Genomic DNA, 27,755 nt, shown 5'->3' on the forward strand with positions numbered 1-27,755 from the left:
GTATGGTCTGGGCTCAAAACATACTGGTGGTCTGGGCTTTGGCATCTTCAGTTACATCCACTGGCACCTGAGTGGAGGGGGTCCTGGTGGTTTGACTTGCCTGGCATTTGCTGCCTCCTGGCTCTCCTGCTTCAGCCATACTGGTTTTCCTGTCCCCTAGGTGACCTTTGGTAGGGATGGTTGATTCCTCATGGCTTTGGGGATTGGACTGGAAGCAGGAGTGGTTGGGTGTGGGGGGTGATCCATTTCCAGGCCCCTTCTCTGTCAGTGAGTGACAGCATGTCAGTCACTGGTGTTGGTGGTAGCAGGAAAGATGAGTGTACTCTTGCTCCCTTTAATGAAGTCTGTAGAATCAAGGGGCTGGTATATTCTTTATACATGACCCATTCATGGCCCAGAAGCATGAAATGAGGAGAGATGGATTTTTCTTAGTTAATGGATAAGAAGATAGATAGAAAAGGGATGAGGAAGTTTGTGCATGTGTGAGAAAGTGTTTTCCGGAGGTAAAAGTAGCTGATCCATGAGATATGAAAGAGATATAAAAAAAGAAAGCAGGAAAGCATGATATGTAAAGGACCCTCTTTGAAGAGAGGCAAAGAAATGGTGGGAAGCTAGGTGGTGCTGCAGTGCACAGAGTGCCAGGCTTCAGAAGGACTCATCTGCCTGAGTTCAAATCTGGCTTCAGACACTTGCTAGATGTGTGATGTTGGGCAAGTCACTTCACCCTATTTGCCTTAGTTTTCTCATCTGTAAAATTGACTGGAGAAGAAAATGGCAAACCACTCCAGGATCTTTGCCAAGAAAACCCCAAACAGAGTCACGAAGAGATACAACTGAGATGACTGGACAAAAGAAATGGTGAGTGATCTGGGTCAGATACCTCCCCACACCAGTCACCAGATGGCGCTGCCTGCCCAAGGTGAGGAAGGAGTGAGAAGGGAGGGTTTCAGGCTGGGGGCAAGAGCGAGCAGGAGAGGTCAAGGTTAGGGTGGGCTCCTTGTGTTAGATGTTTGTGAGGAGTCCTTTGGTTCTAGCTCCAGGCTTAGCACTTCCTGTCCATGCACTGTGACTCTCCTGGCCAGCTGGAGAACCTCTGACAAAGAATTTAAATTTAATTATGTCACTTGCCTTTGATACCTCATCAAGGGGGTTGTGTTTGAAACGATGGGATTTGAAGGTTCTCCTGGCTTGGCATGCCCTACCCCAATGGAAAGATTTCAAGTCCAGTCTTGGGTCCAACAGGCTATGTGTTTATTTTCTGAGGGCTAGCCCAGTTACCTGGAGAGCTCATCACCAGGCTGGCCATGTGTTTGTTATATGAGGGCTAACGTAGCCACCTGTAGAGTTCATCACCAAGCTGGTCATGTGTTTATTATCTGAGGGCTAGCCCAGCTACCTGGAGAGCTCATCACCAGGCTTGCTCATGGAAAGGCTTCAACTCTTCTCCAGTTCCCTATCTAATCCTAGAAGTTGGGACACATGCTTCTCTGAAGGGGCCTTTCTTCATTTTCAGTGGCTGCTTTGCTCTCAAATCTCCTCCCACTTCTTACCCTACACTTTTTAGCTTCTTTTTGTGTATTTTTTTTTTACCATTTTAGAGAGGGCTGTCACAGAAATCCAGAGTGGATCTATCTAGTCTGGCTCTCTCTAGACTTATTACACATATCATAGAATAGACCTAAAGCTATTAGGTGGGGTGAGGGAACCATTGGGGTAGGTTAAATGATGAGAAATTATTTTTTTTTCTGCCTCCTGCTTTTCACATCTCCCATTACAATCCCTTTTCACTCTTAAGTCACATTTGTTATCTCCACATCATTTAATTTATATCCACTCCCTCTGTCTATGTATATCCCTTTTATATATCGTAACAAATATACAGTTCTCAAGATTACAAGTATCATCTTCCCTTATAGGGATGTAAACAGTTTGACCATATTAAGTAACAAGTTTTTTTCCCCATTTACCTTTTTATACCTCTCTGGAGATCTGCATTTGAAGATCAAATTTTCTATTGAGTTCTGGCCATTTCATCAGGAAGGTCTGGAAATCCCTTATTTCATTGAATGTTCATCTCCTTGACTGAAATATTATACTCAGCTTTGCTGAGCTGTAGTCCCAGCTCCTTTGCCTCATGGAATATCATATTTCAATTCCTTCTATCTTTTAACATAGAAGCTGCAAGGTCCTGTGTGATCCTGACTGTAGCTCCTCGATATTTGAATTGTTTCTTTCTGGCTGCCTGCAGTATTTTCTCCTCCACTTGATAGTTCTGGAATTTGGCAACAATATTCCTTGATGTTTTTAGTTTGGGATCCCTTTCAGAAGGTGAACGGTGCATTCTTTTGATGACTATTTTGTCCTCTGGATCTAGGACTTCTGGGCAATTTTCCTTGATGATTTCTGGAACGATATTGTCCAGGCTCTTTTTTTTCATCATGGCTTTCTGGTAGACCAATAATCCTTAGATTTTCTCTCCTAAATCTATAGGTCAGTTGTTTTTCCAATTAGATATTTTACATTTTCTTCTATCTTTTCGTTCTTTAGATTTTGTTTGACTGATTCTTGATATCTCATAGATTCATTAGCTTCTACTTGCATGATTCTAATTTTTGTCAAATTGTTTTCTTCAGTTAACTTTTGCATCTCCTTTTCCATCTGTCCAATTGTTCCTTTTAAGGAGTTATTTTCTCCAGTTAGGTTTTGCACTTCCTTTTCCTTTTGTCCGACTGTCCTTTTAAATTCTTCTGTGGTTTCTTTTTTCATATTTTTAAAGTCATTGGTCAGTTTTTCTTCTGTTTCTCTAATTTGACTTTTGAAATCCTTCCTGAGCTTTTCCAAGAAGGCTCTTTGTGTTTGAGACCAGTTCATATTCCCTTCTGAAGTTTCAGATGGGAGTACAGTCTCAACGCTGACCTCTTTGGTATTTGTGTTTTGGTCCTTGTCCCCATAGAAAGATTCTGTGGTCTTTTCTTTTCTGCTTTGCTTCTTACTCACGATAATCACCCTTTTCCTGGCTTTTAAAGTAGATCTCTATGTCTGGGGCACAGGGGGCTCTGTCCTACAGTTATTGTGCCTAAAACTTGAGGCTTTGTTGTTGTGGCCTCTATTCTTTCAATTAGAAGCTAAAATGCTGCAGCTTACTTGGTGCTGAGCTGGCTAGTGTTGGAAAAGAGAGGCCAAGTGAAGTCTTTCTGGGTTTCCCCAGAGTTACCCTGGAGTTAGCTGCATTAAATGTGGGGGAGGGGTGATCTGGCCACAGGAAGTCTCCTCTGCTGAGCTAGAGCATAGGCAAGCTCAGCGGTTGGTAACCCCATCTGTGTCTTCCCAATTCCCCTGGGGTGCTGAGGCATGCCTGGGGTCCTGGTGTTGGTGGTTGTGAGCTCCACCCCCTGGGGCTCAGGATCTTCTCCTGGTTTTTTGAGGTGGAGCTGTCTGGGACAACTCTGGGCCTGCACTGGCTCCCTTCAGCCACAGCAAGAGAACCCTCCTTAGCGATCTTTCTAGCCTCGGGAGCTAAGAGATTCTTTACCCCTTCTGCTGCTCCCACTGTTCCAGAGTTTTTCCCAGGGAGATATTCTCTGGGCTCCTTAAGGTCAACAAGGGGAGGGAGATAGCAATTACTGATAACTCTGCCTTCTTGGCTCCTGGAACCAGACGAAGATGAGGAGTTAATAATATTGGCTAATACCTTAACCCTAACCCCCTTCATCAGATTTTCTCATTTGAGCCTAACAAGAACTTTTGAGGGAGACGTTATGATCTCCATTTTATAAAGGAAGGTAGAATGAATTGCCCATAGTTAGGCAGCTATTAAGGGTCTGAGGTAGGGTTTCAGCTCTGGTCCCTTCTAGGCTATATTAAAGTGGGGGAGTTTGAGTCTTTGCCCTTTCCTCATCTAGTCGTCTCTCTCTATGCCTTAGGCATAGGTGGGGTACAAATATGATTTTAGTTTAATAGTTTATATTTGCTTTCTTAGGCACCAGTCCCTCAGGGCTGGTTTGCTCAAATCACCTGATCAGTCAGTCAGTTGATAAGCATTTGCTAAGCATTTTATATGTGTTAATTGTTATGGATACAAAAAAATGGTCCATACTCCTCTGCAGCTCATGGTCCAAAGGGGAGACAAGGAAATAACCGGTAAAAATGAGCTCTATACAAGATAAATAGGCAATGATTAGCTGAAAAAAGGCCCTGGAAATAAGGGAGGGTAAAATAGGCTTCTGTAGAAGGTGAGACTTTTAGCTGGGACTTGAAAGAAATCAGGGAGGTCAGTAGTTGGAGCAGAAAGGGAAGAGAGGTCAAGGCCTAGGGGATGGTTGGAGAGAATGCCCAAGGCTGAAAGATGGAGGGTCTTATATGTGGAACAGCCGGGGAAGCCAGTGTCACTGAAGTGGAGTCCACAGTGGATGGGGGCTGGGGCAGGATAAGGGTGGGTTATAAATGCCAAGTAGAGCATTTTGTCTTTGATCCTGGAGGGAAGAGGGGGCCACTGACTTTTATTAAGTAGAGGGTGATACATTTAGAACAGAGCTTTAGGAAAATCACTTTTTTGGTTAAATGGAGAATGGACTTGTACAGAAAAAGACTTGAGGCAGACAACCCCCCCCCCCCCCACTCAGGTGCTACTGCAGTAATTCAGGTGTGAGGTGATGAGGGCTTGTACCAGTGGGGGAGCAGATCAGAGGAGAGACTCTGCAGAGTTGAAATCAGTAGGCCTTGGTAACAGCTTGGGTATGGGAGATGAGCAATCACATCTTGGTGATTCAAAGCTTTTAAAGATGCAGGTTCTATCACCACTGAGCAAATTATGGTAGAGCCTACTGACTGTTTGGATCCACAAGGGGCAAAGCATCCTGTCACTATCAGACTGAAAAGAATTTGAGCATTATCCCAATGACAGATGCTGTCTCAATTCTCCAATGACCAACCTAGCTAAACATGTGCCCTTGAAGAGATAACCAGGAGTTAGCGTTTTTCTCTATTGAGGCACCAATGAGCTGGTTTTCCACAGGTGAAACTTCTGGAGAATATGTCCATAGTGATGAAATCTTGGACTTTTCAAACCCTGAGGTAAGATGTAATAATGCCTATACCAAAGGGTATATGTATCTGCCCTCTACCATAGGATGCTTTAGGGAATTTAAAGCCCTATCATATAATTTATTTGGCCCTTGACAGTCAGGTGAAGAAGGAAAGGTCTGCATCGCTGTCCCCATTTTTCAGATAAAAGAACCTAGGTGTGCTTAGTCTCAGCCAGCTAGCCAGTGATGGAGCAAGGATTAGGCTCAGTTTCTTTCATGGGTGACAGAGGACCATGTGGTCTTGACCCAGGATGGGAGTGGGGGGTGGGATTCAGACCTGTCCACACCTTCTTTGCTCTGCACTACCTCCTGCAGAAAGCTGAACAGAAAAGTTTTTGCTTCCAGCTTTGGAGTTTGTGTTCCTGTTTTTTGCAAACAACTGCTGAAAAAAAGAGGAAGCGATCCCTGCTGCCCACAGCAGCCACGTATGTTTCAAGTAGGACTTCTAGGAAGGTTCATGCAATCTAAGGCATTTTGACGCTATCACACCCCTCCTTGAAGAAGGAGACGTGAGGGAGGGAGGGAGGACCTTGGGTCTTTACTGGATTCATGGTCCTTACTTCCTCATCTATATTTTCTGGCCAGGAGTGCAAGGAAATGTGTTTTATGGACATCCCAAGCCCTGGTGCAGAGAGACCGTGGCTAGATCCCAACCCCCACGGACTCTTTTCACTGGCAAGCTGGAGGGTCTTCAGAGGTTGGCAACTTTTCAGTTTTCTAGAGGGATCCCACAGGGTTGGGATGGTGGGCTCCCCCAATATCAATCAGCCAATTCATATCTCATCAATATAACTTAATCAATTAGCCCCCCAATATCAATTGGTGTATTGAATAATTCTTTTGCTAATGGATATTTACAAAGAAAGTAGTACAAAGACAGAAGTATAAGCCCCTCCCTCCAAACTGGGGCACATTCTTCTCTTTTACATACTCATTCAATCCCTAGGAAGAGCAAATACAAACTTAGAATGGTGACTACCAAACATTGCATGCCACCAAGTTCCCTTCTAGGGGCTGGTCCAGCTGTTCAATGACACACTCCTTTGCTCCTAAGATGTGGTGTCAGATTAATTCCCGACTCAACTGGGTCAAGTGAATGGCTCCTTGACAGGCAAACTTGATTCCACATCTGTACTTGTGGAGACTTCTCCTGGACTTTGAGGTTCACAAAGTCATGGTCTTGTTCATTCTGTCCCCTAATATCTATTTACCTAATACAAGGAAAGAGGAATTGGGAGGGGAGAAAAGCCATTGCTTCTCTCCTGGTCTGAAAACATGCAATAGTATTTTCCCATCCAAAAGCCACTAGGAAAGAAGAGAGAACTTTTGTTCAGGCGTGCCCTTCAGATGTGTGTGGGCCTGTCTCAGCAGCTCATTAATAGACTCTCTACTATCACCTATTAGCTGCCAGGTAATATTTATCAAAGGACATCACCTGTACATGCATGCAACTGGAGATGGGCTCCTCATCACACTTCAAACGCAGGCCAGCTCTCCAATCCTCCTCATGGATATGTAGCCATAGAGAACACTGGTCATACTCCAAGGATTGTACTTCCTTTTGCACCTTCTTCCCATTGCATAGTCTTATGAGATAACATTTAACCTTATAAGACAGCTATGTAGTGCAGTAGATAGAGATCTGGGCTTGGAGACAGAAAGATCTGAGTTCAAGTGCTACCTCAAACATGAACTAATACTTTCAGTAAGCCATTTAACCTCAGTTTGAGTGGGGATTGGGGGACACAAACCATCAGGTCCCCATTTTCCCTATTCCTCAACAAATGTGGGTAGGACTAAAGTGGCCCAGAGCTGTTTGCTGATGTTGTGATTTTATGAAATGCAGTCTCTGGGAAATGGGTTTGCAGGAAACTTGGCATGAGGTCTAAGGCAGGTGTGCTATACTGAATGTTCATAAATGAAGCTTGTGATAGAAAACAGAGACAGACAGACAGAGAGACATAGAGACAGAGAGATACAGAGAGAAACACACAGAGACAGACATAGAGACACAGAGAGAGAGAGAGACAGAGAGAAAGACAGAGAGAGAGACAGACAGAGAGACACAAAGAGAGAGAGACAGGCAGAAAGAGAGAGGGAGAGAGAGGGAAAGGGAAAGAGAGACAAACAGAGACAGAGAGAGACACAGAGAGAGAGACACAGAGAGAGAGAGAGAGAGAGACAGACAGACAGACAGAGAGACACAGAGAGAGAGAGACAGGCAGAAAGAGACAAAGAGAGGGAGAGAGAGGGAGAGAGAGGGAAAGGGAGGGAGACAGAAACAGAGACAGAGAGAGAGACACAGAGAGAGAGACACACACACAGAGAGAACAGACTTGTTAATCTTTCCTTCCCAACAGCTGATTAACAAGCTGTTTTTCTGGAGCCCAGATCCAGCCTGCTTATTGCCTGGCTCTGCTTTTCTTGCTATTACGTCTTCTGGGGAGCCCGGGGAGCCCTTCCCGACCTGTGTCCTGTCCATTGCGCCATGCTTAGAGCACATTTCTCTCCTCCAAGCAACTTGGGCTCTGGCCAACCTTGACACTCTCTGCAGAGGATGAGCCCATCCCTGTATCTCTGTTTAATGCCTTTGCAGTACTGTCCTGCCTGCCTAGGACCCAGCCCTTCTCTACTTCTACTTCTTGGAGTCCCATGTTTCCTTCAAGGCTCTGCTCCAATGCCATCTGCCCCAATGCCATCTCCTGTGGGATGTCTTTCTTAATGCTGTCAATGACCAGGCCCATTCCTACCCTCATCCCTTGGGCGAAATAAAAGACTCATGGACTGTATGCTCCCAATGAAAACCAAGTTCATTAAGATCAGGAAGGCACTGCTCCCTTTTTATTTTGTATCCCCAGTGCCAGCACATAGTAGGTGTTAAATAAATTCAGTGATCATTTTCATGGTCAGTAAAAGAGAAAACACTATGTTTATTCTCACATGCTTCAATCTTAGATAGGAAAATGATATCTAGAAGAGTCCTTAGGCTACCCAAAGCAAAATGCCCCCACAGGGACTGTTCATCCAACTCCTCTAACTCCTGAGTCCTCAGAGGTATAGCTGTCACTCCTCCTGGGCTTCTAGGGTTCTATGTGGTGATATTCCTAGATGTTTACCAGTGCACTGCCCCCTTAGCAACTAGCCAGTAGGCTCAATTCATTCTTTGATGAGGGCATTGACTCAAATGTCATAGCAGTGATAATAACAACTACTAAGATTTATCTAGCATCTTCTATGGACCAGACATGGTGCTAAGCACTTTACAAGTGTACTATCTCATTTGTTCCTCATAAGATCCCAGATAAAATTGCTTTTACCATCACCATTTTGCTGATGAGAAAACAGAGGCAGACATTAGAGTCCGATGTTAATGCTGTCAAGTGACTTGCCTAGGGTCACCCAACTAGTAAGTGTCTAAGATTGGATTTGAACTCATATTCTGTGTCTCCCCAGCACTCTATCCACTGAACTGCCTGGCTGCCCCCAGTCATTATAAAGTCTCCTCCCCCAAAAAAACAACCCAACACAGGAGCATGGCTCTCCCGGAAATATGCCCAGAGTCCAGTGAGTAGGAATGTACAGCAATAGTGGAGCTCACCAGCTCCCAACTTCAAAACTGCAGGGCCAGAATGAATGGTCTCTCTACTCAGAGGATCCTCCCAAAGTTCCTTAGGATTCCCTCTGCTCTTCAGCCAGGTTGACTTGAGCCTCTTCTGGACCCCAGGCACCTGACTCACCCATATTCCTCCTTTTAGGGGTTCCCTCAGCTCCTTAACTGGAACCTTAGAGTTCCTGGGGCCATTCTAATCTCAGCAGGAGGTCATTGTCTCAGAACTAGTGTCTTCTGTATATTTTTCTGTGCAGTCTCATGTCATAGGCGCAGGGCTTTTTCTTTTTCTTCTTACTTCTGTATTTTTTTCCACTGGGGTTTTCCTTGTGATGATTTCTGTCATTTCTTCTCTTTTTTGTCTCCTTTACTTTATTTCATCTCTTCCTTATTGTTGGGATTGACTCAGATATGACTCTTCGCTTGGCCATCTTGTCAGAAGCCCCCAGTTTCTTATTCAAGCAGGACCTTCCCCTGATTTTCTTTGGATGGCATCATTTGTCCTATGGCAAGTTTCCTTAAGGTATCTTTTCATTAATAAATGGACATAGTCTTTCTTAGAAACCTGAAGCATGCCATTAAACATGCCAACCCACGTAATAAATTCACTTAAATTATGCCACCAAACTCTATTTATGGATTCTTGGTCTTCAGAGAGGATAGTCGATTTTTTCCCCAGACTTGCTTATCCTACACACATCATCTAAATAAGATGGAGGAAATATTGACCCCTACCCCCTCACCCTGTGTATGACTACTGGTTTCTGCTGACTCCAGTAAAGGAGTAGAATAAAGTCCTGTGGGCTATAGCTTCCTGCCTGCAGCAGAACTTAGTCAGAAGAAATCCTGCAGCTTGCAAGCTGGGAAGAATGTTGACAACATATAGAGAAGGAAGGAAATGAGGCTAACAGGGCTCTTGTCAATAGCAGCAAGAATGTGTGCTTGGCAAGAGGAAAGAGAAAAGAACGGCGTGAACCCCATGATTCCTCTGCTCAGACATCTTGGCATGCCTTTCCATCCGAGCGTGAGAGGCACAGATCCAAGCAAGCCCATAGACAATGCTCTGATAAGATGGACAAGTGATAGACAGTGGAGCCTATTGCTAGGATTGTCTTCTCAGTCCCACAGAAGAGACTCAGACACTCAGACTTGGAGCTCTAGCAAGATGTCTTGAGGCATTCCCCAACTCAGGGAATTCAGGGAATTGAAAGAATCTTCAGTTGAAGAATAGGGAGTGTGACAGAGAGCTATGTGGGAGACAGGTGCAGCAACCCACCTCCTCCGGAGAGTGGGATGTAACGTCAATGGGAGTAACATCAGAGATTCCACAAAAGTTGGTTAAGGACCTAGCATGTGCCAGGTCCAGTACTAGATGACAAGGATACAAAGATAAACAAGAAACAGTCTCTGTCAACTTTTGAAGAGGTTACACTCTATCACAGGAAACGATACATCCACATCTACATATATACAAAGTAAAAGCAATATTCTTTCAGGATTGGGGCTGGGACTAGCTGTGGGAGTTGTTAAGAAATGGGTCAGGTACAAGGTGGTGCTGGAGATGAGTTTTGAAGGAAATGAAGGAATCTCACAGACAGAGATGAGGAGGTCGAACAATGCAGGTGTGAGTTTGGAGTCAGGGTGCTGGGGTTCAAGTCCCATCTCATTCACTTATGATATATGGAAGTGTGGGCAAGTCATGATGAATGTCAATCTCCTGATCTCTACAGTAAAGATGTTGGATAAGATGGTCTCTTAGGTCTGTTCTAGCTCGATACTAGGGTCAATCCACATCACAGTAGGTCAGTTAGAGAGTCTCTGGACCAGTAAGTTCACAGGAGAGATGACAGAGACAATGAAATGTCAGAACTTTACTTTCAAACTGAATGGTCACATTCACAGCTTGTGAAGGGCCTGAAACTGTAAATAACTCATACTCTGAATGACCTGGACACAAACTGTAGGCCCTGAAAGTGATCCATTCATACCTTAGAAAGGGGGGCCCCTCTTTCGGACTTTGATGGGCCCTTAGGAGGAGTCGCAGTGTTCTGTAAGTCACCGCCCGAATGAAGGATGGGCCACTGACTGCTTGGTGGCATTAAAAAGAAAAAGCAACTCCAGAGGAGGCAAGTGAGAAGGGAGACAGATGAGAGATCCTGCTCTTGAGAGAAAATTACCTTTTCCTTTTCCCTTTGTGCCCCTGTCAGAGTGCAGGGATGGAAGGATGATCTCTCCCCCTCTCCTCCATTAGCAATGATACCTTATAGCAGAGCAATGTTTTCTATGCCCCTCAGAGGGCACGCTCAGGGAGTGTCCAAGTGGAGCTTCACCTGAAGAGCAGAGAAGATCCAGAAAATTGGATGTAATTACATACCCAACAGAGATGCCATCCTCAAAGGAAGCAATGAAAGCCACCATGAAACAGACAGACACTGTTGGAGCATTGGAGGTGGAAACTACTTTGGGCATGAGCTTTTGCTTGGTGCTTATCCAGTCTTCCCTCTGATGTTATGTATATTTGTGGGATAGGACACCTCAGACTGATGTGTGTATTGTGTATGTACTGATGTATGTATGTGTGCATATATGTGTATATATGTTTGTATGTCTGTAAGTCTATATGTGTTTGTGTGCATGCACATTGCGTGCCTGTGAATTTGTGTGTGTGCATGCATGTGTGCATATATATATTGTGTTTGTGTGTAAGTATGTGTGTGCATGTCTGTAGTTATCAACTTTACTCTGCCGTTTAAGGAACTGTCTTTACTTTGAGCTCATGGTGTCCTCGGGATGTCTATTGAAGGCAAAATAGTGGGGATTTGTGAGCTTTGTTTTAGGATTATAGACCTATAGACCAGCATGAACTTGAGGCCCCACTCACAATTCACAACAGTGAATTCTTGTCTGTCTAGACTTTAACTTCAGTATGTATTGTCTTTGAATTTCTTAGTTCCTACATTTCATTGTGAGAACTAGAGATTGTGAATGGTATAATGGGGTCATTCAGGCCTCTGCTGGCAAAGGTCATCCTTTTGGTAAACAAGTGCTCTGTCTAAATGGGCTTCAGTGAGTAGGACAGAAGGCAGAGTTGGTCCCTGCCTGTGGGAGACAGTGACTAAACCCTCTTCACAACTGTCTGTCCTCTGGGCTCTAGAGAGTTTTGTTTCCTTAAGACAATTTTGTGTTTCTTGTCTGTCTGCTTCTGTGCCTCTTTAATCATATATGTATGACAGAGTTCATTCAGTGACCTCCCAAGAGCAGCAGAGCTCTTTTGAAAACAAATTTTCAGTAAGGATCAAATCCTTGATAATTTTGTTAGACTCAAAGGTTCTTTGGGTTTGGCTACGTGACAGGTGCTCTTCCTTTCTCTGCACCAGTTGTGATAAGAAAGGACCCACCTACTTCCCTTAGGCTCTTCAGAACTACTGCTTGTCAGTGGAGTCTTCCTGACTCCAGGTCTGGTGCTCTAGACACTGGGCAACCTGACAGCTGCCCTTTTATTAGCATATAATTGGGCAAAATAGATTTTTTTAAAAATAATTTCCTTTTCTTCCTCTTCAGTTGTTGTGAATGCTCCCTTTTCGTTCTTGATATGAACAATTTAGTTTTCCTCTTTCTTTTCAAATATCAGATTAGCTAACCTTAATCCTAAAAACTCCTAGTTTTATTTATTGATATAATGTGCTTTTTTTTGCATGAAATTTTATTAATCTCTTTAAATTCCCAGAATTTCTACTTTGTTGCTTAGTTAGGGATTTTAGGTTTGTTGTTGCTCAACTGTTTTTAGTTGTATATATGACTCATTGATTTGTTCTTTCTTTCTTTTGTTGATGAAAGCATTTAGAAATAGAATATTTCCCTTGAGAAATGCTTTAGCTGTATCCCATGTTTGGGATGTTGTCTCATTACTATTATTTTCTTTAATGAAGTTTTATATTATTTCTACAACTTGTTTGTTTGATTCACCAGTTCATGAAAATTATGTTACTCAATCTCTAATTAATTTTTAAAGGTCTTTTATTGAATATAATTTTATTGCATTGTGATTAGTAAATTATGTGTTTCTGTGTTTCTACATTTTTGGTGAGGTCTTTATTCCTCAAATAAAGTTTGGTCAGTTTTTGTAAAGGTGCTTACAGTTGAGAAATATGTGAATGCATTTCTAGTACCATCCTCTAATTGCCAGAGATTGTCATCTCTAACTTCACAAATGTCCTATTCATGTTCTGAAAGCAGTAACTAACCCTATCCACCTCCACTATTATATAAACAAATTATATTTATTTGTTCCTCCAACTCAATGAACTTTTCCTTTAAGTATTTAGGTACTATGTTGATATACTATGTGCCAAAAGTCGTAGTTCATTGTTAAGCCTTAATTACTTAATATCCTACTAATTGTTGTTGTGTTTGTCCTTTGTTTTCAAAGAGGATCATGACATCAGAGAAATGATGACATGACTTGGAGTGAGGGACAGTTAATCCTCTCCTAAAACTTCTGGAACACCCTACACACATATTACATCTTGACATTGACTCATTATCTATGGTGCCTTTAAATGTAAAGTAATTTCCCTGTTTATCTCTTTTTAATCATGCCTATATTTACTGTAGACCTATCTGAAATCTTGTTTGCTAACCTTACTTTTAAAATTTGGCTGAAATAAAATTGATTTTGATCCATCTTGCCTTCATGTGAATCATTTAGTTTCAAATGTGTTTCTTATAAACAGCATCATCTAATTCTGTTTTCCAATTCACTCTGCTATGCTATCTTTTATTTTACGGGTGAGTTTCTTAACACATTCTCTATAAATGAAGAGACCCATTTCCTCTCTGGTGCAGGTCTTTTCTTCCCCTTGTCCCACCCTCCATCCCAGTTTTCACTCTTTTTTTCTCTTTAAATATTTGAGTTTGTTTTTCTTATGACTTATAATCCTTACCTATCCTGCCCTCACTCTTAGACATCCCACTCCCCTAGCCTCTCTCTGTCTCTCTCACTGTCTTTAATCTTTATTTTGTTCAGATGAAAGTGAGATTCATGGGACGCCCATTTTCCTTTCCCATCTCTTCGTCCACGATTCTATCCTATCCACGTAAGGCACCTCCATTATGTGACAATGATTTCACTTCCTCTTTTGTTCTTCCCCAATATATTCCCTTTGTTCTTCCCATTTTTACCTTTTCTTAGACCATCAAAACAGAACAAAGGTACCCACAAAACAAAACCACCAAAAGGGGCATTTTTACCATTCTCAAAAACCCTTAAATATATTAGGGTTCTGAGAATGTCTTACTTCCCGTTAACATAAACCCTCCATCCCCACATCTTAACTTCCAATCAAGTAAACATGTACTTTTCTATACTTCTCTTGGTACATGTATATTTCAAAACATCTACTCAGTTTTGACCTTTTCATCAAGAAAACTTGAAAATCCTCTATACCCTTAAAGATTAATTTTCTTTCCTGCAGGATTACACTTAGATTCAACAGATAAGTTATCCTTTGTTATAAGACTTTATCTTCCGGTTTTTGGAATATCATATTTCAAGTGCTCTTTTTTTTTATTGTGGCACTTGCCAAGTCTTGAGTGATTCTTGCTGTGGCTTCTTCATACTTGGACTCTTTCTTTTTGGTTTTTCATTTTTTTTCAGTTGTGTCTGACTCTTCATGACCATCTTTGTTTTTGTTTTTGTTTTGGCAAAGGTACTGAAGTGGTTTGCCATTTCTTTTTCCAGATCATTTTAGAGATGAAGAAAGTGAGGCAGATAGGGTTAAGTGACTTGCCCAGGGTCACAGAGGTACTAAGAGTCTGAGGCCAGATTTGCATTCAGGAAGATGATCCTTCCTGACTCCAGACTCAGTGCTTTATCCACTGCACTGCCTAGCAGCCCCTTCTAGATGTTTTTGGTTACAATTTTCATATTGTTCAATAATTCTTAATTATCTTTGTTTTATCTGTTTTCTTGGTCAGATTTTTTATATAGTATTTCTTAGATTTTCTTCTGCTTCTCCCCTCCCCTAAACATTTTGACTTAAAACATTTCTTATTGTCTTGTTGAGCTTTTACCTTCTGTTTGAACTATTATAATTTTCAAGAAATTCCATTTTTTGGTAAGATTTCCACAATCTGTTCTAAGTTTCATCTCTCCTTACCATTTCTTCCTCCTAAGTTATTTTATTTTGTAGCTCTTTGTCTTGTTTCTTCCACATACTTTTGTAGAACTTATGAACAGTTCTTTTTTGGTTTGCTTTTCTCTGAGGCTTTTTTTGAATTTGTTGTGGCATTATGATCTTTCTCAAGGTTTAGCCCCTGGGCAGCTTTCAATCCAAGGTACTCTCATGGTATTCAGAGTTTTCCTTGCTTACTTATTTCATCCACATCACTCTCTTGGCTAAAGAAGAGGGCTGTTCTTGGGTCAAGTTCCTTAACTGACTTCTACACCTTTGTTCTGAATCTTGTGGGTAGAAGAAAAGATGGTGGGAGTGATTCAAGGCTGAGGCTTGGCTGGGTGTAATCTGCCAGTATAATAAAGGGGATAGGGATTCAAGAGAGGAGTGCAGAATAGATCTGAATTGGTTTTCTAAGGGGTCAAGATATGGCAAAGAGGAGAGAGTGGTTAGCACAAAATAGGAAGCCTGAGAGAAAATTGAAGGGTCAGGGAATTTAAGGCCATGGTGTGGATGAAGAGTAGGGTTTTGTAAGGCAAGGCAGAGGGAAGAGGTTAAAAGTCAAGAGATTATGTTTGGTAATATGTACTCTTCCAGCTCCTGCCAAGGGAACCAACTCACCTCATGCTGAAGCTGCCTGATCTACTAAAGGAGAACACATTGTTCAGAGGCTTTTCTTGACTTCAAGCCAAAATATCCTCTTTGTATCTTTGACCCATAACTTCTGGTTTTGCTTTCTAGAACAGATTTCATCAAGGCTGCACATGACAGTCCTTACACCTCTGACTCTGACTCTGCTGCTAACCAATTCTCAGATGATGTGTCTTTAAGATTCACCATCCTGGTGGCTTTCCTCTGGACACTAGCTCATGAATGGGCTCCCCCGAATCTCAAACAATATTCTAGATTGATTCTGCCTGAACAGGTCAGAGTCTTGGTGTGGGGGACCCCATCACCTCCAGGGTGAGCTGCACCTAGCTCATTGATTTCAGTGGGAGCATTTACACTGTAGAAGTTGGAAATGTTGTATCAGGAGTTGATTTATTGCTTTATCAATGGCCTTTGTTGCTCTATCAATTGTGTATGTACTGATGTATGTACGTGTGCATGCATATGTGCATGTGTTTGTATGTATGCATGTCTATATGTGTTTGTGTGCATGTGCATGTGTTTGCATGCACGTATATGCATGCATGTGGGCATGTGTCTGTGCATACATGCACATGTGCATGTGTGTACATTTGTGTGTATGCACGAATGTGTGCATATATGTGTTGTGTTTGTGTGTACGTATGTGTGTGCATGTATGTGTGTGTATGTCTAGCTATTAACTCTACTCTGCCATTTAAGGAACTGTCTTTACTTTGAGCTCATGGTGTCCTCGGGATATCTATTGAAGGCAAAACAGTGGGGACTTGTGAGCTTTGTTTTAGGATTATAGACCTATAGACCAGCATAAACTTGAGGCCCCACTCACAGACAACACCCATTATACAGATTAAGCTCAGAACTGTCTATTGAATTTCCTTCCCTCTTCCTGGAAGCTGGGTTCTTCATATAGCTGCCACACCACTTTGCTAATTCACTGTAGTCATCATAGTTCATGGCAATTCCTGTAGTTTGCTCACCCACCCCGAACCTACCACCTTAACCACACCTCCTGGATCTTAACTTTTCCAGATACTTTGTATCTCTCTTTATTCCATGGCATCTTATTCCTTTCAGGACAATGCTCCAGCTTCTCAGAATCTCTTTGAATCCCAGCCCTATCATCCAGTGTATGCATGCTGTCCCCATTATCTTCATACCATTTGCTTATTCGATAGCTTGGAGTCACTGACTGGGATTTCCTGGGGCTCTTCTGCACTGGAGAGGTTGATCCATTAAGGACTTCTCTGTGCCTCTGGCCCCTCAGACACCTTGTACCACCCTTCTTCTGGTATGGTCCACCTCCCCAAGAAGAGTGTGAAACACTTCATCAAAAACTCACAAACTAAATCATGGCAGAATGGCTGCACCTGGAGTCAGGAAGACTTGAGTTCAAATTCAGACAGACAAAATAGTCCCTACCTCCCAAGGCTGTTGTGAGGATCAAATGGGATCAGTTTTGACAAGTGCCTGGCACAAAGTAGGTACTATAGAGACATTAACTATTATCATTGTGAATTAGATTTATAGTAAAGTCTTCATCTACTAGCTTAGTAACCTTGTCAGAAAAAAAGAAATCAAGACAGAGGCTGTTCAGTTGTGCCATACTGTGCAGAACCTTAAGCCTGGAGTCAGGAAGATGCTCTGCTTGCCTCAGTTTCCACCATTGTAAAATGGGGATAATAACCCTGAAGAGTTATTTTGAGGATCAAACAAGAAGATCTTTGTAAAGAACTTTGCAAATCTGAATGTACTATAGAGATGTGAACTATGATTATGGTCTGACCAGACTGGTCCTTCATGAACTCCCTCTGGCTTTTTGTAATCATCCACTTACTTTTCTTAATGAATGCTCTAGAATTCTCCCTGGAATTCCAGACCACTGATCCATAGTTTGCTGGCTCCATTCTCCCTACTTTCTGGAAATAGTCACATTTGCCTTTGCCCATTCTTAATGTATCTCTCCTTTCTTCCATGACTGTTCCCATGTCTCTGACTGACCCAGCAAAAGCTGCCAGCACTTCCAGGAGCTGAAATGGGTTCTGGACACCAGCTTCCTGCAAGTCTTTCCTGTTGTCCTTGTGAAGTCAGGTTCCAGGGCTGAGCTGAATCAGCTTTTTCCTACAAAAGTGGCTCCTCATGGCAGCATCCCCCATTGTCCATTGAGAGGAGAAGGCTTATTTATTTAGTCAAGGTTGAACCTGATTTTCTTTAGGTTTCTCCCCCCTCTTTTTTGAAAAGAACTATTATAGATGTCTCCTCTTAGGCATGAGAGTGTTGACATAAAATGAAGAAATAGAAATATGAAAATTCATCAGAATTCAACATGTTAGTTTAAAATTTCCTAATTCTTAAAAAAATCTGTGGGCCAAGTTTCTCAATTTCCTCAATTTCCTCTTGTTCCTTGTTCCACAATCAGGAGAAGGCAAGGATATAAAGGAACATCGGCTCTTAGGGGAACTTCTCCTTTTGAGATGACTTGTTGCTGCTCCAAGGGAAGGGTTGGAGCTTAGCTGCACCCTTTCTTTGGGAACCTGTGGACATCACAAGACAGAGATGAACAGAGTCACAATGTGGCCATCCCAACACTCCTGGCATGCAGGTAAAGGCATTGCTCTCCATTGATGTCTTTTGGGGTAGCCCCGGAGAATTCTTACAGTCCAGGGAACATGGAAGTGGGGATTAAGAAGAGGATCTGAAACATGGAATATATGGGGAAAATCTTAGTGAGCTCAGAATAGGTCTGGAGATACAATAAGGTTCCAGGGAATTCATGGGTCTGTGATAAGAACAGGTGCAAAGCTGGTCTTGGGGGATCAAGCGTGTGTGTGCGTGTGTGTGTGTGCGTGCGCACACAGTGCTAGTCAGTATTTAACAACTGATTTTCCAAAATCACAGGAAATGTTTTAAAGTTGAACCTAAATTATTAATGTTTTCTTAAGTCTAGTCAATCAATGAAACAAAAAATCAGACCATGTTGTGTCAGTGTTCCCAGTGAAACTTTCACAATCTGGTGAACTCTTGGACAAGGTCCAGAGGGGGTGGCAAGGCAAGAGGGAGTGCAGAGTAGAAAAGAAACAAGGAGGAAAAGGGTAGAGGAAGAAGAAAGGAGGGAGGAGTGCGTCTGCTCTGTCACCAACAGCAGATGCCCAGTGGGGATGAAGGTCCTCTTTCCTGGGCACCCACTTTGTGCAACAGACTAGAATGAATTCATCTGGTCCAAGGATTAGAGAAGGGAGGGCGCAGGGGATCAATGGCTGGAGAGTGGTAGGCTCTGACCGTCACCATCATCTTAGAGCTTCTGGGTATATGTATGTAGAGTGCTCGGGATTCTCACGAACCTTGGCAGTGATGTTTGCCATGGATAGATGTTGAAAGGGAACAAATAAAATGGGGGAGAGAAAGGATAGTTGAGTGGACCTAGAAGTGAAGGAGCTCATGGTGCAATGGTCAGTAGGGAGAAGATGGACGGAAAGGAAAGAGAAACCATCTGGAAAGGAAGTGGTGGAAATGTTGTTCTAGGGTAATGGGTAAGAGGGAGGGGAGAAGCAGTGACTCAAATGGGGACAACATCCCCATTTAAACACCCAAAGTTGACCAATAAGGATGCAATGAGTATCGTACTGGGTCTAGTAGAAGCAATAAATGCCTTTAGGGACAGATGCTTGTAATGGGCCATTTGGAAGCCCACACCTCAGGCTCATTTCTTAAAGGCCTTCCTTCCCTCCTTCTTCCTCCAGAACCTTCCAGGGGCCTGGCATCATCATGGTGCCCCCAGAGCTCCCCTGAGCTTCGCTCTGAACTTTCTTCAGTCTAAGTCTGTGTCTCTGGGTCTCTCTGTTTTGGTCTCCCTAGATCTGACTCCCTCCCCATGCTAAGACCCTGAGGTCGTCTGATTCTACCTTGGGGTTTTCTCATCCCTACAGAACTTGGAAGATGCTGGCATCAACTGCCTCTCTGGGCTTGTGGTCTTTCCCTCCTGTTGGTCAGTACCTGCTTCCTCCACAGCTGTGTTGGTAGGTTCTGAGTTCCTCTTCTCCCCATTTTCCTAGCCTGAAGCTAGGAAGAAGCCACAGGGAGCCCATAGCACACCCCAGTGCTGAACAGTGAGGCTGGCCCTGGGAATCTTCTAGGGCAGTTTTTTTTCACCCTGCTCTTTGAGGCACATGCACATGCTCTCAGCTCCAATTTACAAAGTGCATTTCTCACCATCACTGAGTGGCAAACTAGATCTTGACTCTTCTCTGTCCATGAGGTCTCCCCAGAAGTCCCACCTGCAAGAATTGAAAAGCCCCAATGCTACTCCAAACCCTAAATGCATGGTAGTCTGGCAAAGGGAGAAAGGGATTGAGACAGCTTTTCAAATTCCAGCAAACATTCCCTGGGAAGGAAGAGTAGGAAAGGGTGCAGAGAAAGGTCACCAAATAGCCAAGGCTAGTAACTGCTTTGCAGACCCACCAGGCTAGGGGCTGTAAAGGCTGCTGCTGCAATACATGGAGGCCCGGCAGGATTCTGAGGATCTGGGAGCAGATGCTTCAGTAGGTGATGCTAGCATGATGAATGAAGTACCCGCACCCCCAATTCTACCCCAAGGGAGCTTGTAGAGGAGGCAGTTTTTCCAATGTGTCTGTGGGCAGTCCTGGCCAGCCTTGGGGATGGGAATGTATCAGGGACTTCCAGCCTGCACCAACAGACATGGCTCTTTGCCTCAGTTTCTTTATCTGTAAAATGAGGAGGCTGGACTTTTGGACCTTTGAAGTTCTTTCCAGTTCTAAATGTTCAACCCTAGGACCCCTGGTTTAAAGAGTAAAAGGTTACAAATATGGAGAGATGGTTGATGGAGAAAAGTGGGGGTCAGAGAAGCAGATCTAAGTGGGGGCATCATATTGGGGCTCTCCCCACTCCTGTCTTAGCCTGGACCTATAACCTGAGATGGCTGGTAGAATGCCAATAACTGTTTCCAAATGAGCAAAGAGAATGGAACAGGCCTGAGGGACCCTAGAGAATCTGCATGTGATGTAGCTTGACCCTGGCCCCATTGTCTCAGGGCCAGGTATGTTACATGTGACCCCCAAGGGTTCTCTAGGATATGTTCTGGAGGGGCTGGTGGCTCTCTCTTTTCTGCCCTACCTCAGGCTCACACCCGTCATGTCCCCACATTTTTGGAGAGGGCATTCCAATTCCATTGAGCCACTTGGCATTGGATTAGCTTGTAAGAAGGACATTTGTTCCACAGATATAGCCAGAACAAACATTCACATATTTACCCCCAAATTTCAGGGATGAAATCTTCCCCAATGTTCTCCTCTAGCACCTGCCCCTTCCCTATACCTCTTCAGTCTGGGAGCCCACAACTCAGTTCCTACATAGCTTCAGTCCTTCAAAGCCAGCAGTGCTTCTGCTGGGTAGCCAAGAGCCCCTGTCCACAAGGTGACCACATCAGCCGTGCTCCTCAGCATGGAGTTGCTGGATCAGCTGCAGCATCCAGCTTGGACCCCTGGACTCCCAGATCCCTGTCTGATGTGCCCAGGCCAGATCTGAGAGTCTCCTTCCTGCAAGGGGACCAAGAAGAACAAATCCTAGCCCTGTTTCTCAGGGCCCCATGATCTGGGCAGGGGGAAGGTGACTCTAAGGATCTCCCCCTGACCACATGGAATGATTACAACAGTTCTTTAGCTTCTAACATGGATGAAGGAAAAATCCCTGGTGGGGTCTAGCCAGATATCTTTAAAGATTCATGCACTTCCAGCCAGTCAGTAGCCACCCACATAACTAGCTAAGCCAGAATGTCCACACATGTGGCAGCAGGCCTCCTAGCAACTTCCACATAGCTGACTCCATCTTAGGTGCTCTAGGCATGTGCCAAGACTTCATCCATGCCCTTTGGCCTCTCATGTGACTAAGGTCTGTATCTCCTTTGCAGGGAATTCGGACCTGGAGTTGAGGCTGGTCAATGGAAGTGGCCCCTGTGAAGGCTTGGTGCAATTGAAATTCCAGGGCCAGTGGGGTACACTGTGCAGTGACAGCTGGAGCCAAAATGAGGTTTCTGTGGTCTGTAAGCAGCTGGGGTGTCCCTCGTCTGTCAGCAGCTCAGGCTGGTCTAATATTAGTGATCTATCCGGACACTCATGGTTGGGCAATATTTCCTGCCACGGGAATGAGTCAGCTCTTGGGGACTGCAGACACAGTCAATGGGGTCAGCAGCCCTGCACACTCAGACAGGAGGCCCGAGTGAACTGTTCAGGTAAGACTCACCTACCTCTTCCTACATCCTCAGAAAGAGAAGGACAAGCCAAATTCCTAGGAATAAATACGTTCACACAGAGATCCGGCTCCCAGACCTGACCTGGGAAAAGTGGGGAATAGCAAGACAGTGCCCACATCTAAGCCTGGCAGAGGACCTCCTGCCCTCTCTGTCTGTCTGAGCTGGGAGACTGCCTTTGGGCTGCCTGGGCCTTGGCCTAGTCAGGGACCCCTTCCTTCTCTGGACAGCCTTCAATCTTCCCATGGTCCCTTTTGATTGACTTTCTTGGTCAAGATTCAGAGCCAAGAGAAGGGAGCAGTCCCAAGAACTGGACCCTGCTTCTCCTTCTCCCAGGCTTCCACCTCTCTAAAAGCCCCAGGTCCTCTGGCTAATCTTGGCAGGTGGGAGTCAGCTAGAACCACCTTCACTCCTGGCCCAGCTGGCTAGGCTGAACTTTAATGGCAGTTCAGCCAAGTCAAAGTTGGGCATTCCTAAAGGAACTTTCTTAGGGAATGAAAGGAAACGTGAAACACCAGGAGAGCCACAAAGGCAGGCCAATACCAGCACCTATAATAAGACCTTGGTCCTCATGTCTCCTCCAGACACAGACAGGGCTCACTAAGTCACCGAGACCTCCACAGCTCCCAATCCTCTTCTGCTGAGGCCATTTCTATAGCAGGACTTCCATATACTGGCACCAGAGGTTAGCTGAGAGCCCACTGTCCCCAAGGGGTTTATGGTCTCATACTATGATAAAACATTGTCAGAGACCTGTGTGATGTCCCTGATGTGAGCATTTCCTTCCCTGGAGCAGGTCTCATCCCCACCTTCTCTTCTGGTGACCATGAGCATGGGCAGACAGTCTGCCCAGCACCCTGGGGGTCCTGAGGCTACTTTGGGATTCTTGGGCTCTCTGTGGCTTTGTCACTTACATTTCCTTCCAGATGGGCATGTTTCTGGTGAGTTTCTAGCTAGTCATCACTAGGGATGCTGCAGGATACTCTCCTATTGCACTCTGGTTCACCTGCAATGGTGCTGCTTCTGAGACTGAAGGGCTGGGGCAGGGGGAAATTTTCATATCTTGGAGAAGCTGTTGTAGCTCCGTAGGGAGCCAAGAGGAGGGGAGAGCTGAAGAGGAAGGTCTGAGGTGTGACTGATTCTCTTTGTGCATGAGTGAGGCAGATGGAAGAGAAAAATCATGGGAATGGGAGGATATGCCAAAGGGGTGCAGAAGACCATGAATTGGGGAAGGAGGGAGTGACCTTTGGTGACAAAGCTCTGAGAAGGGTTGGAAGGACCCGAGGGAGGAGAGGTGGGTGATGGGGAATTGTGCAGAGGGACATTTGGATGTGGCTCTGGGCAGCTAGGAGCCCATCTGCTTCCTCTCCTAAAGTTGGGGATACAAGATGGAGCAGTCATCTTGGTGAGGGAGTCAGGAGACACATGGGCATCTGTGTACACCAGAAGCGGGAGGGGCTGGGTAGAAAGAGATGGGATCTGAAATAGAACTCATTAGTTGAGGCAGGTTTGAGATGACCCAGGGGACAGGGAGGGTGGAATAGACTACAGCTGGGGTAAGAACTAATCTATGAGGGTTAGTTCTGAATCCAAAGGATAAAAGGAGAGGAGGCAGAACTGATTAGCCACAGTACAGGTAGAGAGAAGCTGAACTGACTCCAGGCTTTTAGTGGGGAGGCTGTGCCCGGGACCAGCACCTCCCTTCTGGGGCAGCCCTCCTCGCTGGTGTGAGTGGCCAGGGCAGGGCAGGGATGTGCCTCTGGGATCAAAGGAGAGGATGCTTGCAAAAAGCCTTTATCCTAGAACCTGGCACACACATGTCCCCTTCCCCTCTCTGGGCATGATAGCAGAGCAAGGCTATGCCCAAGAGCTTGATCTAGAGACGCTCAAGGTCTCAGCAGAACTCCTGGGTCCACGCATATGTATGGAGGTTTGACAGGGAGTTCAGGTGTCTCTCTGATGGTACCTCTGAAGTCAAAGGTGGGAAGACCCAATGAGCTCAGACGCTGGAAAGATCCAGTCTGAAACAAAGTTCTAGAGGGTGGCAATAGGATTAGAAAAGGGGATCCTAATGAAAGGCCAGGCAGAAGGGTCAGGGTCTCAGGAGGAAGAGGAAGTATGACTAGGGGGAGGTGGAAGGAAAAGGGAAAGGGAGATACTTCCTAGGTACCCCCTCCCCTTAACTCCCATCCTACCCTCTCAGGTTACTTGTGGAAAACTATCAGAGAATTCAGGACTCCCCACCTGGCAGCCCAGGTTCCTGGTGTGTGTGTGTGTGTGTGTGTGTGTGTGTGTGTGTGTTTGTGACTGTATATGTGTATGTGAGTGTATATGTGTGTAAGTGTATGTGAGTGTGTGAGTGTGTGTATGCGTGTGATTCTGCCTGACAAGTTCTCTGGTGACAGAAGCTTTGTCCCGTCTAGAGGGAGCCGACCTGGAAGTGAGGCTGGTTGGTGGTTCGAACCGTTGCACAGGACGTTTAGAAGTAAAGTTCCAGGGTGAGTGGGGGACGGTGTGTGATGACCTCTGGGGCAAGGAGGACTCCGAGGTCGTGTGCCGGCAGTTGGGCTGTGGAACAGCTTACCATCTTCAGAGGCCAGTGGGTCCCGGCATCGGCTCCGGCACCATCTGGATGGATGATGTTGGCTGCCATGGAAATGAGTCATCTCTCTGGGACTGCAGCCATCGAGGATGGGGTCAGCACAACTGTAACCATCATGAGGATGTGGGGCTGGTCTGCTCAGGTGAGACCCATGGGGATACCCCAATGAGGAGGGGCAGGGTCTGAAAGCCAGCTACCTTCTGAACTAACCTGGACCCAGACCCACAACGCCCTAGGTGAGGGGGCTGTTTCACATGATGATTATTAACGATCAAATTGAATTAATTGACATTGAACTAGATTCTGGGTATGGTAATGAGCAACAATCCAGGGATGTTTTCCCAAAACCCTTGGGTTTTCATCATGGAGGTACCCAGTGGACCATGAGAGCTGCTCCAAATGTCCCTCACAGTATTCAGACCTGCCCTGTGTCCATCAAAGCCTCAGTCTCAGCCTCACGGAGAACATTTCTGGGGCCACAAGGACCATGGGGGCTGCGAGAACATTAATATTCAGGACAATATTTTCTGGCCCTAAGACTTAGTCTATGCCCATAGGGGAAATATGTACTCTTCTGACCCTTCAGGGCTCTGTGCCAGGATGAGCCCCCTCTTCCTCCCTCCTCTAATCTAATCTCTGCCCCATTGTAGGGATTATTGGGAAGTTCCCTCCTCCTTCCCAGTTTTTCCCACCACTGACACCCCTCTCTTCCTGTCTCTCTTGCAGAAGGAGCAGATATGGAACTGAGGCTGGTGGGTGGAACAAAAAATTGTTCTGGATTGGTGGAAGTGCGAGTGCATGGACAGTGGGGGAGAGTCTGTGATAACAAGTGGAACAAGGATGTCGCTGGGGTGGTGTGCAGGCAGCTCGGATGCCCCTCTCCCCAGAACGCAGTGAGTTGGTTTGATGGTGGCGAGGAGGTGGAACAGATTTGGCTGAACAACGTTCACTGCCATGGAAACGAGTCAGCCCTCTGGGACTGTGAATATAACGGATGGTCCAGCTATAGCTGTAGGTCTGAGAACCACGCTAAAGTCATGTGCTCTGGTAAGACATCTGGGCAGTGGAGGGCAGAGAGGCTATAAGGGTCATTTGTTCCAAAACATTCTTTTACCTTACTTCTATCCAGAGGCAGCTAGCTGGATGACTTGAGTTCAAATTCCACCTCAGGTACTTACTAGCTGTGTGACACAAGGCAAGTCACTCAACTTGTGTCTGCCTCAGTTTCCCCATCTGTAAAATGAGGAAAAATGATAGCACCTCCCTCCCAGAGTTGTTGTGATGATGATCAGGTGTGCTTTGCAAGCCTTATATGTGCATGTATGTGTTAGTTTTCTTGTCATCATTCCACATGTGATTCATTTCCTAGCTTTTCTCCTCAGAGTCAAGTTCCTACATAGAAGACAGGAGACCTAGAAAGGGTCCTTTGCCCTCTGAGTTATCTGTTCCCATTGACCAGCCACCTTTTACCGGGAAGGGGGAAAGGGGCTTGGTTATGAAGGACTTTGAAAGAGAGAATTTTTTATTTGATGATGGAGATGACAGAGAGACACCTGGAATTTATTGAGTATGAGAATGTGGATAATGAGTCCAACATGCTTTAGAAAGATGGGTTTGACAGCTGAATAGAGGACAGATTGGAGTAGGGAAAGACTTGAGGCAGGTAGACTTCCCCAACAGCTATCTTTCTTGTGAAAGATTCTGAGTGTCTGCACCAGGAAAAGGGAAGTGACATGGGAGAGAAGGTGGTGTATTTGTTGTTGTTGTGTTTGCCCTTCATTCTTGAAGAGGACCATGACATCAGGGAATGAAGACATGACTTGCATTTGGCTTTGATTTGAGTGAGGGAGGGCTGTGCAAGGTCACCAGCCTCACTTCTCCTCCAGAGCCATCTGGCTCCGTTTCCAGATAGTCATCAGGATGACTGGAGATGGCCCAACGGGAGAAGCTGGCCATTTTAAGCTAAGGTCTTATCAGATTCTCTCTTTCAGTGAGATACACCCATTCAATGAATAGGCCTCTTTAAGTAGTTACTCAAGGGATGGCCCCTTAAAAAAGTCCAAATCCAACTGGGAGGGGAAGACCCTCAGGTTCCTGGGTAAAAGAGAAATAGTTACTATTTAGTATGTCTGAAAGACAGTTGGAAATGAAAAATTGGAGGTCAGCAAGGAGGTTGGGACCAGATAAGTGGATTTGAGAATCATTAAGACAGAGATTAAAAGGGGGAGGAAATGACTGCTTATTAAGCGTATACTATAGGTCAGGCAACATCCCAAATACTGTATAATTCATCTCATTTGGACCTCACAACAATCCTGGGAGGTAGGTCATATTATTCTTTACAGATAAGGAAACTAAGGCAAGGGTTAAGTGACTTGCCTAGGGCCACACAACTAGTAACTAGATGTTTGAGGCCAGATTTTAACTCAGGTCTTCCTGACTCTTGGCCTGGAGCTTTATCCACCATACCAACTAGCTGCTGCAGTAATTGAATCCAGGAGACCCTCAGTGTGGAAACTCTCCAGTGAGGCAAATTAGCCCCTCATCGTAATCTGTAGTCTTAGTAAGGAGCTGCTGGAGACACTAGAGGTGAGGTCACATGCCTATGCCCACATTTAACCCTGTCTCCCAGCTGCTTCTTTCTACTTTCATAGGTGTTTCTGACAGATGTCTCTGTCTGGTCCATGAGGTCTCTGAGCACGGCCCCTAGTCTCTGTGCAATGGGCTCCTCTTTGTCTCTTCACCTGTTTCAAGAATTTCAGCTTTCAGTTTCCCTCCCTTCTTGGATCCTCTGTGCTCTTTCTTTGACTTTGTCTCCCAAAAGCCATGTAGTGTGCTGGTTTTCCCCTCCCTTTTGTTCTTGGACTTGCAGACAGGCCAGGTGGCTGCCTGCTCCAGCTACTCACCCTGCTCCTGCCCTACAACTCAGTCACAGAATTTGAGAGGGGAAGGGACCTTAGTGGCCATCTAGTCTCACCCTTCCACAAAGGAATTTCCACAACACAGTCACCTCACCTGTGCTGGAAGACCTCCCAGGAGGGAGAACCTACCAGCTCTTAAAGGAGCCCATTCCAGGTAGAGCCCCTGACAGCAAATTCACATTGATCACTTCTACATCTTGTTTTTGGTTTCAACCCTGGGGACCCAGGAGGGGAGCCCTCCTCTACAGGGTGGGCCTTTCATTTCACTTCTGCCTCTGTCTTGACCCCCCACACCCCACCTGACTTCTATGAGGATCCTTCAGCCAATCCTGGGCGCCCCTTCTAGCTACTCTCCAGTTTATGGCATCAAGGGAGCACTACAGTATAGGACTTAAGAGTCAGGAAGACTGAATTCAAATCTTTCTCACTTGTTAGCTAGCTATGTGACCCTGGGGAAG

General features: G+C 45.0%; 1 protein-coding gene across 2 annotated transcripts in view; it reads left to right on the forward strand.

Moving 5' to 3' along the window:
* Window positions 1–17,956: 17,956 nt before the first annotated feature.
* LOC140517691 (scavenger receptor cysteine-rich type 1 protein M130-like) overlaps window positions 17,957–27,755 on the forward strand; it is a 34,811-nt gene continuing 25,012 nt past the window's right edge. Inside the window, exons 1-5 of one of the 2 annotated variants that reach the window (XM_072629153.1) lie at window positions 17,957–18,114; window positions 19,439–19,528; window positions 21,436–21,756; window positions 24,198–24,518; window positions 25,103–25,423. In XM_072629153.1, the coding sequence (XP_072485254.1) occupies window positions 18,069–18,114; window positions 19,439–19,528; window positions 21,436–21,756; window positions 24,198–24,518; window positions 25,103–25,423 (1,099 nt within the window). In that variant the 5' untranslated portion in view covers window positions 17,957–18,068. The remainder of the gene's footprint in view (window positions 18,115–19,438; window positions 19,529–21,435; window positions 21,757–24,197; window positions 24,519–25,102; window positions 25,424–27,755) is intronic. The other variant, XM_072629152.1, reaches the window with a different exon arrangement.

This window comes from Notamacropus eugenii, chromosome 1 (genome assembly GCF_028372415.1).
Source record: "Notamacropus eugenii isolate mMacEug1 chromosome 1, mMacEug1.pri_v2, whole genome shotgun sequence".
NCBI classification, from domain to species: domain Eukaryota; kingdom Metazoa; phylum Chordata; class Mammalia; order Diprotodontia; family Macropodidae; genus Notamacropus; species Notamacropus eugenii.